Source organism: Penaeus vannamei, chromosome 17 (genome assembly GCF_042767895.1).
Source record: "Penaeus vannamei isolate JL-2024 chromosome 17, ASM4276789v1, whole genome shotgun sequence".
Classification (NCBI taxonomy): domain Eukaryota; kingdom Metazoa; phylum Arthropoda; class Malacostraca; order Decapoda; family Penaeidae; genus Penaeus; species Penaeus vannamei.
The window spans coordinates 12,920,903-12,934,594 of NC_091565.1; the positions used below are offsets into that span (position 1 = coordinate 12,920,903).

Consider the following 13,692-nt stretch of genomic DNA (forward strand, 5'->3'; position numbering starts at 1 on the left):
AGAAGTGTGGGGGAAAGCTGCAATAGGATCCTACTTATGGCAGCATATCCTGGAAGGTGAAGAAAGTTTAGATGAAACAATGCCTGGTGCTACTGTTGGGGAGTTGCGAATGCCTGCATTTGTACTCAGATATAGATCAGGTAAAATAATTCATGTAAAAAAATGTACCCTTTTTCCTATGATTTATATCACCCTTGTTATTATTTTATGTTAATCTTTAGATACAGTATATGCCATTTAAATTAGTATGCTTGATATATTACTTTCTGCTGCCTAGAATGTTTATAATATTGGGTAATAGTGGATGTACCCATTTGAGTATTTATATATTGATGTTCATGGAAAAAAAGAATATATTTATTCTTTGATTGTCCCCTATTTATTTATGTCAACTCTTCCCTCAAGGCCCTGGTGTCATCCCGGAAACTGTACCACGTGATGTAAAATACCTCGTTCTGGTTGTAAATGGTCGCACTCCAGAGAAGATAAAGGATGCAAAACAGTGGCTAAATGAATTGAAGATGTGGGACATGCCACCTGAAATTTTGTTAGTTATGCTGGGAAATGAGGTAATGTATTACAAATTAGGAAGGAAATAGGAAAGAGAGTAGGAGAAAAAGGGAATGAAAATGGTAGAAATTAGAGTGAATGAGTGAGAGAGTGAATGAGAAAAAGATAGAGAGTAAGAAAAGGGTAAGAAAAGAGGGAAAAGAAAGAGTACAACTGCAGAATAAGTATATAGGAAAGTATGACTGGTCATTAAGGGAACTGTCCCAAGCGAGTAAAAAATTTTGGGTCAAATTGAGTTAGCTAGCATTTAGTATAGGTACATGAATGAGGAAACTACCAAATGAGTATGAAAGCCCATCCATGGCTAGTTCCCGGACTGCGAACGCGAGACCTGCTAAACACCTTGGCAGGTATGCCGCTAATGAGCACCCAGGTACACCTATGCTTGTTGCACTCGTGCATATGATATTTGATTATGACATTGCACATAGATATGAGTTCATGAATGTTCAAAGAACATTTTTATACCTATATCAGGAAAATGTCACAGTGATTTATGACAAATTATCTTGTGAAATAGATATAAAAAAACAAACAAGTTTTGTGTCCTTTTACACATGAAATATGTTTCCATTGAGACCATAGTAATATGTTGTAGTGATCTATCCGTTTACCGAGTACGAAGCACTAATGTTTAAAAATAGCCGTATAAGTAAGCATTGAAATATTTCCGTTAGACTTCAACAGTCGGTACATCATAGCATTGGTAAATTTCATTTGATTTGAAGTTGGTCATTACGGCTGTAAAGGGCAATTCAAAAGGAAGGGTACCTAAAAGTTGGATTTTTAAACTTTGGATATATGAGCGAGATACTGATTATTTCATATTGAAAATGATAGTACACAGTAATACCTGCTCTTAGATAAAAACTATATGGAATTTTGAGCTCGTTTGTGTGCACAGTCTGTGTCTAGAATTGTAAAAGCTATCTCATCTGTTTTGCGGGTTTCCAGTAAAAAATATTACGTTTAGACGTTACTGTAGGTCTTAGGTACCATAAATACGCAAATATGAAACCACACCTTGGCATCTGCGTGATTTTATGCACTTCATAGTAAAGATAATGGGTGCAAATGACTAAATACGAATTATGCACTCGTTTCTCTTTGCAAGCGGTTAACTTATTTACAACGGGTGTCCCACATATGAGACACCCGGAAAAGTAAACATTGCCAGGCTTCCTGCCTGTGTGATGCCAGATCAAAGCTTATGCTCTAATTTTGTCGCCTGTGGCGCACGGTGCGCAGACAGGTTTCTGGACTTGCACACGCAGCGATTTTGAAGCCACCTGGAAAATATTATTTTCGGCTTATAAATGTACTGTCGCTAGTGGGTTAATATTGACAGTTATCAAAGAAAACAGCTTGATAGGGTTATTCCTTTACATACAGAAGTCGATGTAGGCCTACTAAATGATGATGATTAAATTTTTAAACTTTATGTGCATATGTTTACATACATATGTTCCTCCTCGAAAATTATTAACACCCAGTGACCATTGCCCCTCCCACCCCACTTATGTGGAGCATGCGAAAAATTCAACTACTTCGGTAATTCTCGCATCCCATGTACGAAATTCATATGCTTTTAAAATTCTCAAAATTGAACATCAATGTTGTATTCATGCTAGGATTTTATAACTAGGATGACTTTGTATTGATATTGCCATCCACAGTTCTCCCATTCTTCAAAACTAAAGTGAAAAAAAAGAAAAAAAAAGTTTTTATCTGGTTTAGATTAGTTTTCTCTATGGTAAAATGCATTTATTAATTTTTTCAGACGAAAATATCTAATTTTATAAACAACAAACAAACAAATAAGTTACATACCTTTAGAGAATAGCATCCCTATTGAAAATGATAATTCCTATTGACTTTGTAATCATCGCAACTTATTTGATTTTAAGAGGTTATTTTTTTTATTCCTTTTTTGCAACTTATTTGATTTTAAGAGTTTTTTTTTTTTATTCCTCTCTGAACAGAAGTGTGATAATGAATGGGTGCTCAATTATGTGTCACCAAAGGGTCCGGTTGTAACTGTTCTGCTGACCTATGATGACCCAAGAGTAGATCAGAAGATTTTTTACCAGTGGCCTCTTGGTGTTGCAACGTAAGCATTATCATTTGATGAACTTACTGTCTAATGAATATGAGGATAGCTGACAGAAATAATTGCTTTTGCATTATAGAGATTTCAGTTCAACTAAATTGTTTTTGGTAGAGATATGAAATAAGATTGTAATAGATTCAGGTAGGGAAGTGAAACTAATCCTTTACTTTTACTGTTAAAAGGGCATACATTTTATATCATAAAGTTATGATTTTAAACTAGCCGCCAAACTTTTTGTGGATGAAGTGATTTTTATGAATTTACAATCATGCTTTTCAGATACAGACAGTTTCCTGTCATAGAAGAAGAGCAGGTATCTCCAGAGGCTCCTAGAAAGTATGTGTGTAACCTGAGGGTAACACTTCATCCAAACTCCTCTAGAATAGCCCTTCATAAGTTCCTGAAAAATGATGGCTATGCTTCCAACAACTGTTTCATATCAGTCAGAGAAAAGTAGGTTGGCAATGATGCTGTGCATTTGGTGATCAGTCTATATTTTTTTATTTGTGTAGTTACAGTATTACATATTTTAGGAAGCTGAACATCTGTTTTAAAATATTTTAGTTTTTTTTAAGAAAGAAGAAATATGGAGAATAAAGTCTCTTTCATTATACAGTGCCAGCAAAAGTTTACATTGACATTTGGAGAAGAATAAAATGTGAACAGTTTGTTTCCTTAACTAATGATATAGTTTTTTTTATTACAATTATTACTTGATCATGCTCCCTTTCAGCTGCAATAGCATCTGCAGCCATTTTGGCATGAATTCTGTATAATTGACAAAATAGGAGACATACATATGAGCCACTAGCTTCTTCAGTGTCTCCAGCAGACTTTGAGGTTTCTAGTTCTGGCATCTTGCACTTTGTTCTTCATTGCATTCTATGTTTTTTTAATGGGGTTAGAATAAGGGGAGTTACCTGGCCATTCTAAAACTTTGATTCCACTGTCATTTAGAAACCTTTAGACTGTCTCCGATTGTTGGCAAGGGGCATTATTATGCATGAAATAATCATATTCAGAATTCCCCCAAAGTACTGGTAAAGATTTCCTTAATAAGTTAATGCAATCACTTAGCCTCACTGTAACATTCTTTAGAAGAAAGTGTAGACCTCGTCAGACCTTATTTCCAAACCTGATTTAGTGAGTAGTGGCTCCATAACTATGTGCTGAGTTGGTAAACCAAAATCTTTCTGAAGGTGATGCTAGATATTCCATATTGACATTTCCTTGAGGAGTTGTGGATGCTTATTCTTGATGCTGTTAAAGGAGGTTCAGACATCACCTTAGGGTTGAGCAGCATGTCTGTCCTTGGCAATGTCTTCCTTGGTGTTCCAGAACCATGTTTCCTCTGTTTTACCTCTCCAGCTGCAAGTGTGGCAGAAGGCCTTTTAGTCTTTAAATTGCTTGTCTTGATACCAGCATATCTGCATATTTGTGTATTAGAATCAGTTGCTGGTCTAATAACAATGTGTTTTCTCATGTTTCTGTTATGCTGTTGAGGAAATTCTGATCCGAACACTTGCATGCTATTTTCCACTATCCATATTTGTCATTTGATTTATTTTATCCAGATGGGAATTGACTATTTTCCTTGCACAGTCTCATATAATCTGTGCATAACCCAGTACAAAAATAATAATAAGTAACATTTTTTAATTTATTTTTTATTTATTTATTTTTTTTTTTTGGTAAAAATCTATTTTCTGTAATACAACCTACACTAGTGGTCATGGTGGCCAGGAATAGGATCCTGAGTATGTAAGTAGCATCCTCCCAGGAGCCAGCACTCTTCCAGTCATGGCTCAGGGACACTATATTCCACACTTGTTTATCGATGGAAATAATGCACAAGCCCCTTTCTAAACAGCAAATGAATTAATCACCCTACAAGAGGTTTTTGCACTTGTGGCAAGTCTTGTCTGTCACCCTGGTCTTCAGCCAAAAATTAGTATTATGATAATCAAAATGTGAATAGTAATAGTAGCTGTATTGTTATTAATAGCATTAGAAAAAAAAATCCAGTAATTTCAAGGTGTGGGGAAATGGTTACAAAACTCACATAAAAACTGCAGTGGACAGTACACAAACCTGTGGGCAGTGGGTTAAAAATTTCTAGATTTTATGAGTTTATTTAGGTACCTGTGATATAAAATTTGGTGGATAGTTCATGGTCTCCAAAGTTTTTTTTTTTTTTGTATGTGTTAAGTAAGTGACATGTTATACAGGATAAGGCTTGTCAAAATGTCTTGAAGTTTTCATATTTCTTTTATAGGCAGGACAGATTTCAGATTGTCTGTTTTTTTCAATACTTGTTTGACATACTAGTATAAGATGCATATTTTTGGGTTTTCTAGCTCTTTAAACATGAAAGATCAAATTAACCTCTGGTGAATTTTAGGGTTATTTGGGGATGAGGGCAGGGGGAGGGGCAAGGTGGGCTGAGCAGCTGTAGTCTTTGAGGGTTAAAGGAATCTAGTGGCATAAGATAATGAATTTGTATGGTGTAAAAGAAGGTCTCTTTATATGATTTCTGATTTTTCAGATGGTTGCCAAATGAAACACCTGAATCAATGAATGAGTATGTTTGGTCTCTGCTGCAGTCGGATCTCACACTTTCTCCGGCTGGGATGAACACAGAAACCTATAGGTACATGTTTGATGTGTGATAATGAAATACAGCACAGCAAATATGCATAAGATGCAGTAAAGTTAGTGTATATTTAGGATGAGTTCATAATTTTCAGACAAACATACCTTTTCTTATTTGCTATGTGACTGAAAAATTAATGATAAATATTTTCAAACTTTCCATAGAGTATATGAAGCAATGTCAGCTGGAAGTACACCTGTAATAGAAGATGTAGCAACCCCAGGCCATTGTGACACATCCCCATGGAGGTTGCTTAAGAAACATGGTCCTCCAGCAATCTTTGTCAAGTCATGGGAACAGTTACCCAAAATTCTCGCTAAAGAACGCAGGTTAGTCTGCTCCCCTGAAAACCAGTCTCTTAGCTTTGATCAAAAGGGTAGCAGCTGTTATTTAAATTTTAACATAGTATTTCATAATATGATTCAAATACTCTTATCTCTCACTTGTTTTCTTTTTGTTGCCAATCCTCTTCCTCTTCCCTTCTCAGTCTTGGACAATTCTTTTTGTTACATTCAGTCTACAGAGGAATGCTTCATTTACAGATTCAGCAAGCAGTACAAGGCTCTTCGTAGATTACGTGTGTTCCAGTGGTATGAATGGTTCAAGCTTAAAATGAGGGACAGGTTCATCGCCATTATATCATCTAATCTAATACATCACGGCTGAAGGAACAGTAAACTTTTGGTTCTTACCTTGGATTCTCTCTCTCTACTTTTTATTAAATGGTAGAGAGGTTTTTACCTAGTCTGTAAATGCTTTTATGTGACTGTGAAGTCTTTTAATGGTTTCTTGTGTCAAGAAACTATAGTTATGAATTATGTTAAAGATAATAGAATGTGTTTGGGAAAGTTAAGAATGCAGTTACTGCTGGTGCCATACAGGTTTTGTTCAAAGTAATTATGCTATATCTCTTTTTTCCTTGTCACCTATATTTGGAAAGGACATACACAGACATATGCACACACAGACACAAATGCACAGACATTCAGACATAGACATACACACTTAGACATAACATGCAGACATGAAACATTTATGAAATGTAGACACAACATACAGACAATTGGCAGTTATGACATGCAGACATGACAGAGACAAAACAGGAAGATATAACAAACATACACAGACAAACAAATTCACATTCACACACACAGACGCTGTCACTCACCCAACTAGTCATTCATTCATTCATTCATTCACTCACTCACTCACGCTGCAGTTCATGTGTCCAGTACTTTCAGGTTGGTTATTTTTTCATACAGCAACTTGTAACATGACCTACTAGTTGATAAAAAATAAGACAGTGACACAAAGCAACAATTTTCATACATCCCAAATTAATGCAGCTGCTGGACACATTTAACAAAGTCAGCTCAAATATCTACCTACCTTTGAATGGTAGGAAGACTGTAATGTGAATTGTGGATATTGTGCTATTTGCACCACCACGTTCACAGCTGAGTCATAAAGGGCTTCTGTGTCCTTGAAACTTTTGAGGTATTGATTCACTTTGAGTTACGACTAAGAAAATGGCAGGATTTATTTAATGTTTTTGCTGTTTCAGCATCTTTTTATAGGTGAAGTAACCACTGACACATTAACTATCTGGGATGTGAAATGTTTCAAATATATTCCTGTGTTGTATACATCTAATGTCCCAAAAACTTTTAAGCAATAACTGGTGTGTGAAAACCATTCATGTTTAAAAATTTGCTAATTAGCAACTCAGCTCAAAGGAGTAACAAGTTTTCTTATCACATAAATATGAAGTCATTTAGTGGGAAACTCAGTTGTTAGGGTTGCAATAAGTGAGCTACATGTGTTTCTAGGACCAGTGAAAAGTGATCTAGGATGAGCAAGAGAATTTATGTAGCAGCTCAGGTAATTGTTGTAGCTAATGTAAAGATTAATATTTACATTGTCCATATAAGTTCATTAATTTAGGATGTGTGAGGTTATATATACTGCAAATAGTATAGGTTTAATTAATTTTGTCATAAAGCAGTTGTAGATGTTTACAGGTATGTACATATTGAATCCAGTATTTGTCCTGTAAATCTTGAATCTAGGAAGAATTTGTTACTGAGCATAAAGTCTATATTGAGCTTTTAATTATAGTATTCGTTGAATGTTTTATACAGTGATTAAAAAAGGTTGACATATAGACCTCAGAAGTTACACCTCCTAGAAAAAAATCTCAGTGCAAGTCTTCTTTTATAGATAGTATATTAATATTTGAGCAAATAACTAGTACTGCACATGGTATGTAATAGTAAAAGGCAATCTGCCCTTGCTTATGAAGACTATTGGGAAAAAGAACTTGAAAGATGCTTAAGATAGTGTCAGATCAGTTGTAGGTGTACTTTGAGTATGGAAATAGGATATGCAAAATTACTACTGAATCACACTTAAAACTTTAAGCTTGCTTTGTGCACATGTAGAAAGTATGTGAAAGTTGAAAACACTGTTTCTGTTATGTCTACAACCAAAGAGTGACATTACACCTCTATTTTAGAGTACTCTATGATATATAATATATAAAGTTCAAATGCTTACAATAAGTTGTTGTATGATTAGTTCACAATATGTTGACAGACACCTGTATTAGTTTAGTAATATTTTTTTTTATTAATGCATCCTATATATGTTGCTGTGATTAATGCTGTGATATAAAAGTAGATTTACTGTTTGAATAATCCATTTTCATTGATTATTGCACATGAACACAAGACACCACAGAAAGGATTTGTATTGATCTAATTGTTAATCATTTATAGTAAGTGGTATTTAAATTTTTATGCATTTTTTGTTTGCTTGTTTGAGTAAAGGTAATTTTTTGTTTTGTGTTAAATTATGGTAGATTTTCAAATGTTCAGCTGTTTGAAATTGATGCTATGAGAAACTGAAAAGACCCGTCATCAAACAGCAGTTAACCCAGTAATACCGGTATATTTTGAAGGCAAAAATAAAAGTTTACAGGTGGGTACAAAATTGGCGCTTGGGGCTGGCCTGAACTCTGCCTCTCTGCCGGCCGTGGCCCGCTGCTGAGTCGGAGTGTGAGCCTCAATACAATGTCACACCGGCGGGATGCCCGGCAATTTTTTTTTTTTTTTTTTCGGGTGTCTCATATGGGTGTCACCCATCGTAAATTGATTAAACTAACAATAAACAGCAGCAAAAAAAAAAAATCCTGTTAAATAATAAGTAAAGTAACAGATAGTCATACAAAAGACAGGTACTGTTAACTTCCAAAAATGGAATTTGAAATCCTGCTGTCAGTTAAAAATGTAGCTGATATTAATGCAAGGCCTTTGTGAAGAAGAATATGTGGGAACAAAAGTAATGTAGCATGGAGAAGTGTCCTGAGGCAGGATTACAAAGCTATCCAGAGGCCCTCTTATGGCAAGGAATGTTTGAGAAGCTTCAAATACTTCCATGTGGTGTGTGAAAGACTGCAGAAACTGGCCAGACCCTACACAGACTCATTAAACATTCCTAATGGAGCAGATGTAACATAGAAGTGAGCTAGGGAGGCATGTTGAGATCTTTACTTTATGACCAATTGCATGTCTGGAGAATGATGATGTTCTCAAATACATTTAAGTTAATGTGAAAAAAATTGGTTGCTTGCTTTTAAAATCCCCCACAAATAAAAAAAAAAATCAATAATTCAGAAATTAATACTAGCTGAATATAAGGACAGCCTTAGTTAATTTATTATGTATTACCAGTCCACCTTGTACAATTTTTTGTATTGCTTTAAGATTAACTCCTCATGGATGGGCATATTTTAAGAAAACATTTGCTTAATATTATATATACACCTCTACTCACCCTATTCCCCAGTCAAATTCATTTTCCAGTCTCTCCAATTCTCCAATCTCTACCATTTCACCAATACCTGTAGCTCCTTACTTTTTTGTCGCACCAGGCAACCTAAACGTTCCACTCCACCCTCTCCTTCTACATCCTCTACAACACCCTCTTGTTATGCTCCTCAGATATCTAACTCATCTCCATTTCACAAGAGAACTTTTGTTTCTCAGTCCTCTTCGCCCAATTCCCCTCCAGAAACCTTTGAAGACATCCCAAACTTCCTAAAGATGACCCAATGGAACACTCCACTCCCTCATCCAACCCCCAATCCCTCTGTTCCTACTCCTTATACATTTATTATTTGCAGATATCCATCCTCCTCCTCCTCAACTTCCCTCCAGCCCCCTTCCTCCATCCTCCCAACATACCCCACCCTCTCTACCACTCACACCTAAATACTCACACGCTTTTCCTGTCACAACAGCATGCTTCTGCAGTTCCCTCTCCTCCAGACATTCTTCCTGATACTTCACCACCTTCCCAAGTCCCCCTTTTCTCATCCCCTGGATTATTCTCCTACTTCTCCAACAGCCACCTCTTGTTTTCCTGTAACAATATCCCTATTCCTTCCCCAGTCATAGATACAATGCAATTCACTCAATTGCTCTACCCCCTTAACCTTTCCCATTTTACTAATGCCCTACACTACCTCATTTACTTCCCTCTTTTCTTTTTCGCTACCATACTTTCCTATAACACACACTAATCATTGACATCTCTCTCTCTGGATTATTCCACTTTTCCAACAGCCATCTCTGTTTTCCTTGAACATTGTTCCTGTTCCTTCGCCAGTGACAGATACACTGTAATTCACTCAATAGCCCTACCCCCTTAACCCTCCCCTTTCTGCTAATTTTTGTTTTAGATCACTTACTCCCCTCTTTCCCCTTTTCACTACCATACTATCCTATAACACTCTCTAATCTTTGACATTTTATCCTAATCTTTAACTCCTCTTTACTCTTTCTGACAATACTTTACCATAGTGCTATATGACCTTTGATATCTTGCACATTTATTTATTTCAGACATCAAGCATTAATATTATGTAGTTATTAATGGATAATATTTAAGCTGCTAGTGATGTATATCCTTAATTGGCACTGGGATAATCCCCTTATTCCTCACACCAGATAACCATCGGTCCAGATACAGACATCTTGTTTTTTGCCCACAGGTAAGATATCTAATTTTTCCTGACATGCATTTATGCTACATTCCAGAAATGTCTGTCTCTACATTAATGCACCAACAACATCACTTGTATCCAGATTCCTTGTTATTTTGCAAGTGAGTGAGTTATTAGGGTAATTTAGAAATCTGAGTAAGCATAAGAGATTGGCATAGGTCTTTCATGCTCTCTATATGCTTTCATGTAACAAATAACCTCAACCTAACTTGTGTAATGCCAATCAGTATTGGAGTACCCAGTAATTGACTTCTGGGAACTTATTTCCTGCATATATATGTAAATGGTTAATGGTTCATGGTTAAAAGCCAAATAAATGTGCTAGACATCTAGGGTCATATAGCACTATAGGAAAGTATAGGAAAGAGTGGTGATGTGTGATAGTTGTTATATGTCAACTATCTAGAGTAATATTGAAAGGTTAAAGGTGTGTAAAGGAGTTGATGAGTGAATGCATTATGTTGGTTTAGGAAAGGGAATTAGATCAAGTGAAAAATATGTAAGTGTCTAAGGAAGGAGCACAGGTTGTCAAAGCAGAAAGTAGATAATGGATGGATTATAAAAAGAAAGGATATGACGAAGGTCAGGTCTGTGAGAATGGAAACTATGAATATTCCAATGTAAGAGAGGTATTACTTAGTTGATCTACGAGTGCTAATGGTACCAGTGCGTGTTGGAGATTTTGAAGGGGAAGGAGTTAGGGGTGAAAGAAGAAATTAGAGGGGGGTGGGGTGTAGTATCAGGAGGGGTACCAGGACGTGGAGGCTCTAGAGAAGGGAGTAGTTGTGACATGAGGGGTTCACGTATGTGTCCAGGAGGTAGTGGGAGGGATAGGGGGGATGGAGGGAGGGTTAATGTAGGTGTAATTAGAGCAGAGGGGGATGGTTGTGTTGGGAGGGAGTAGGAGGAAGGAGTGTAGAGGGAATATGAGTAGGAAGAGGATGTATATCTGAGGGGGATGTGTTGGGAGGGAGTAGGAGGAAGGGGTGTAGTCACTTTGTGTGTGGAGGGAGCGGGAATTGTGGAATTTGATGGTGGGGGAGGGGTTTCAGTGTAATTTTAGGATTCGAGCAGATAGTTTTGAATATTTTCAAGAGTTTCTGCAGGAATGGGGTTACCAGAGAGATCAGTTAGATTTGATAAAGCTATAGCTTCAGAAGAAGGTTGTGTGGGTAGAGGTGATGAAGTTGAGGTTGGAGAGTTTTGTGAGACAAAGGTTTTCTGTGAGGAGGGAAGAGGAGACTGGTGTCTGAGGAGTAAAGGCAAAGGCTGCAGGTAGTGCAGGGAGGGAGAGGGGAAGGTGTTGGGGCTGTAGTTGAGATTGGAGTGTCTGGATTTAGAGTGGCAAAAGAATTTGAAGTTGAAGTGGGGAAGTAAGTTGGTATAAGGGAGAGTGTAAGAACGCAGATAGCACGTGCGTGATTGTGCAGAGCAGTTTGATGGGTTATGACCAGATTGGGCATATAGGGGGCATCGGGCTGTGGAATGGCAGTATTTAGTAGGATATCCAAAATGCCAACAGTTATGACATGGAGGAGGTTGGTATGGTTGAACAGGGAGGGATTGTCCAATGTAGATATGGAAGGGAAGGTCATGTCTACGGAAAGTAATTTTAACAATGTTGATGGGTTTCTTTAGATGTCCTCTAGGAGGAATGGAGTAGCACTGTACTGATATCACATCACGGTCCTTGAGACAGGCGAGTAAGTCTTCTCCACAATCTGACCAATCTTTGTTATTGATAGGGCAGTTTGCTGGGGGAGATAGAGACAGTTCCGGTACAAGTATTAAGGGTTGGATGAGGTTCTGCAGGAATGGGATTGCCAGAGAGATCAGTTAGATTTGATAAAGCTATAGCTTCAGAAGAAGGTTGTGTGGGTAGAGGTGATGAAGTTAAGGAAGTTGGGAGAGTAGGAATGTCTCCTGGAGATCGAGTCTCGACTTGGGTGGAAAATGTACTAGTAGACAGTGTGGGGTGGGCAGTAGTTGCAGTATTCAGAGTTGTGGTCAAAGGAGAGCCTGGGGTCAGGGAGCCAGGAGAGTTTGGTGGAGCTGTTTGATGAAGGGGCAAGCCTCATTATCCCTAATAAGGGTATTACGTCTTCATTACTTCATTAGGGTCCCTTTGAGGGCTTGAGGGGTAAGGGCTAGACAACTAAAACAGGGGAATACCATGCCCATGGTTCCCTCAGGTCATTCAGGACTAGCACAAAGTCAGCCTTTCATCCTTTCAGCACAACTCTTACACTTTAGGAAGTGGATAGTAGAAGGGGTTGGAGAAGGGACAGAAACGAAAGAGTAGATGGGAGAAAAGACCACGCAAAATCAGTTGAGTCGAGGGCTGAGATCCAGGGTAGGGGAGATCCCCTAATCCTAACTCCCTCACAGCAACAACGGGCAAGGGATTGGGGGAGATATATATGTAAAGCTGCCGTGAAAAACAAAACTATAATGTTATGGTTCCTGTCTGAGAGTTGATGAGATAATAGTTTGCTATTTCTAGTATTCTCTTGGTAAGATATTCTGTTGGATAATCAAACAAAAACTTCTAAAAAGGTGGAAAAGTTACTGTAAAAGTATTTGGTTGTTTTAGTGCATTTTTAAATATAAGCTCCCTATATATATATATATATATATATATATATATATATATATATATATATATATATATATATATATATATATATATATATATCTTTGTATATTAAAATTTTTATTTTGTAATTTTAAAGAATTGCAGTTAAAAAGTTTAACATTGTCCAATCAAAACGTATTACTTCTTTATATATCTAAGCTTTTTTGTTTAAAAATATCACATTTAAATGCAATTATTTTTAAACATTGATAATATTGATAGTTGTAAAATATAATGCACTAAATATTTTAAAGGAAGTAGGCAACATTACTTCTCTCTTATGTTCATTATATATATATATTTCAGAACAAATCACACAGTATATATAAGGCCATTATTTTCTCATATAAGATGTTAATTGCTCTTTTCTCTAGGGAAATGTTGTAGTAAATGTTAATGAAAAAACTAAATCTCTTTATGTAGTTGAAAGATGTACACAGTAGAAACTCAAGAAATGATAATAAATAGAACTAAGACAGAGTCTTTTGGTAACCTATACTGAAAATCAGGTTCTGAAAATATTAGTGTGAATAAAAGCTTGTGAATGTGCCTGTGCCCATGAGGGGTAGAAGGTGAAAGCAAGGAAGAGGGAAAGCAAGAAGGGGAAAGGAAGGGAAAGAAGGAGGCCTATTATGGTGGTCTTTTCTCATGAGATGTGA

The 13,692-nt window shown here is 36.7% G+C and overlaps 1 protein-coding gene across 3 annotated transcripts in view; it reads left to right on the forward strand.

Annotated features, from left to right (window-relative positions):
• The window catches only part of LOC113803028 (ribitol-5-phosphate xylosyltransferase 1), a 39,704-nt gene extending 26,195 nt beyond the window's left edge, over window positions 1-13,509 (forward strand). For all 3 annotated transcript variants that reach the window (XM_070131963.1, XM_070131965.1, XM_070131964.1), the window contains 7 exons: window positions 1-140; window positions 406-569; window positions 2,553-2,680; window positions 2,960-3,133; window positions 5,226-5,330; window positions 5,498-5,662; window positions 5,876-13,509. The exon at window positions 1-140 is cut by the window's left edge and continues 26 nt beyond it. In XM_070131963.1, coding sequence (XP_069988064.1) covers window positions 1-140; window positions 406-569; window positions 2,553-2,680; window positions 2,960-3,133; window positions 5,226-5,330; window positions 5,498-5,662; window positions 5,876-5,999 — 1,000 coding nt within the window. In that variant the 3' untranslated portion in view covers window positions 6,000-13,509. The remainder of the gene's footprint in view (window positions 141-405; window positions 570-2,552; window positions 2,681-2,959; window positions 3,134-5,225; window positions 5,331-5,497; window positions 5,663-5,875) is intronic.
• The last annotated feature ends 183 nt before the right edge of the window (window positions 13,510-13,692 follow it).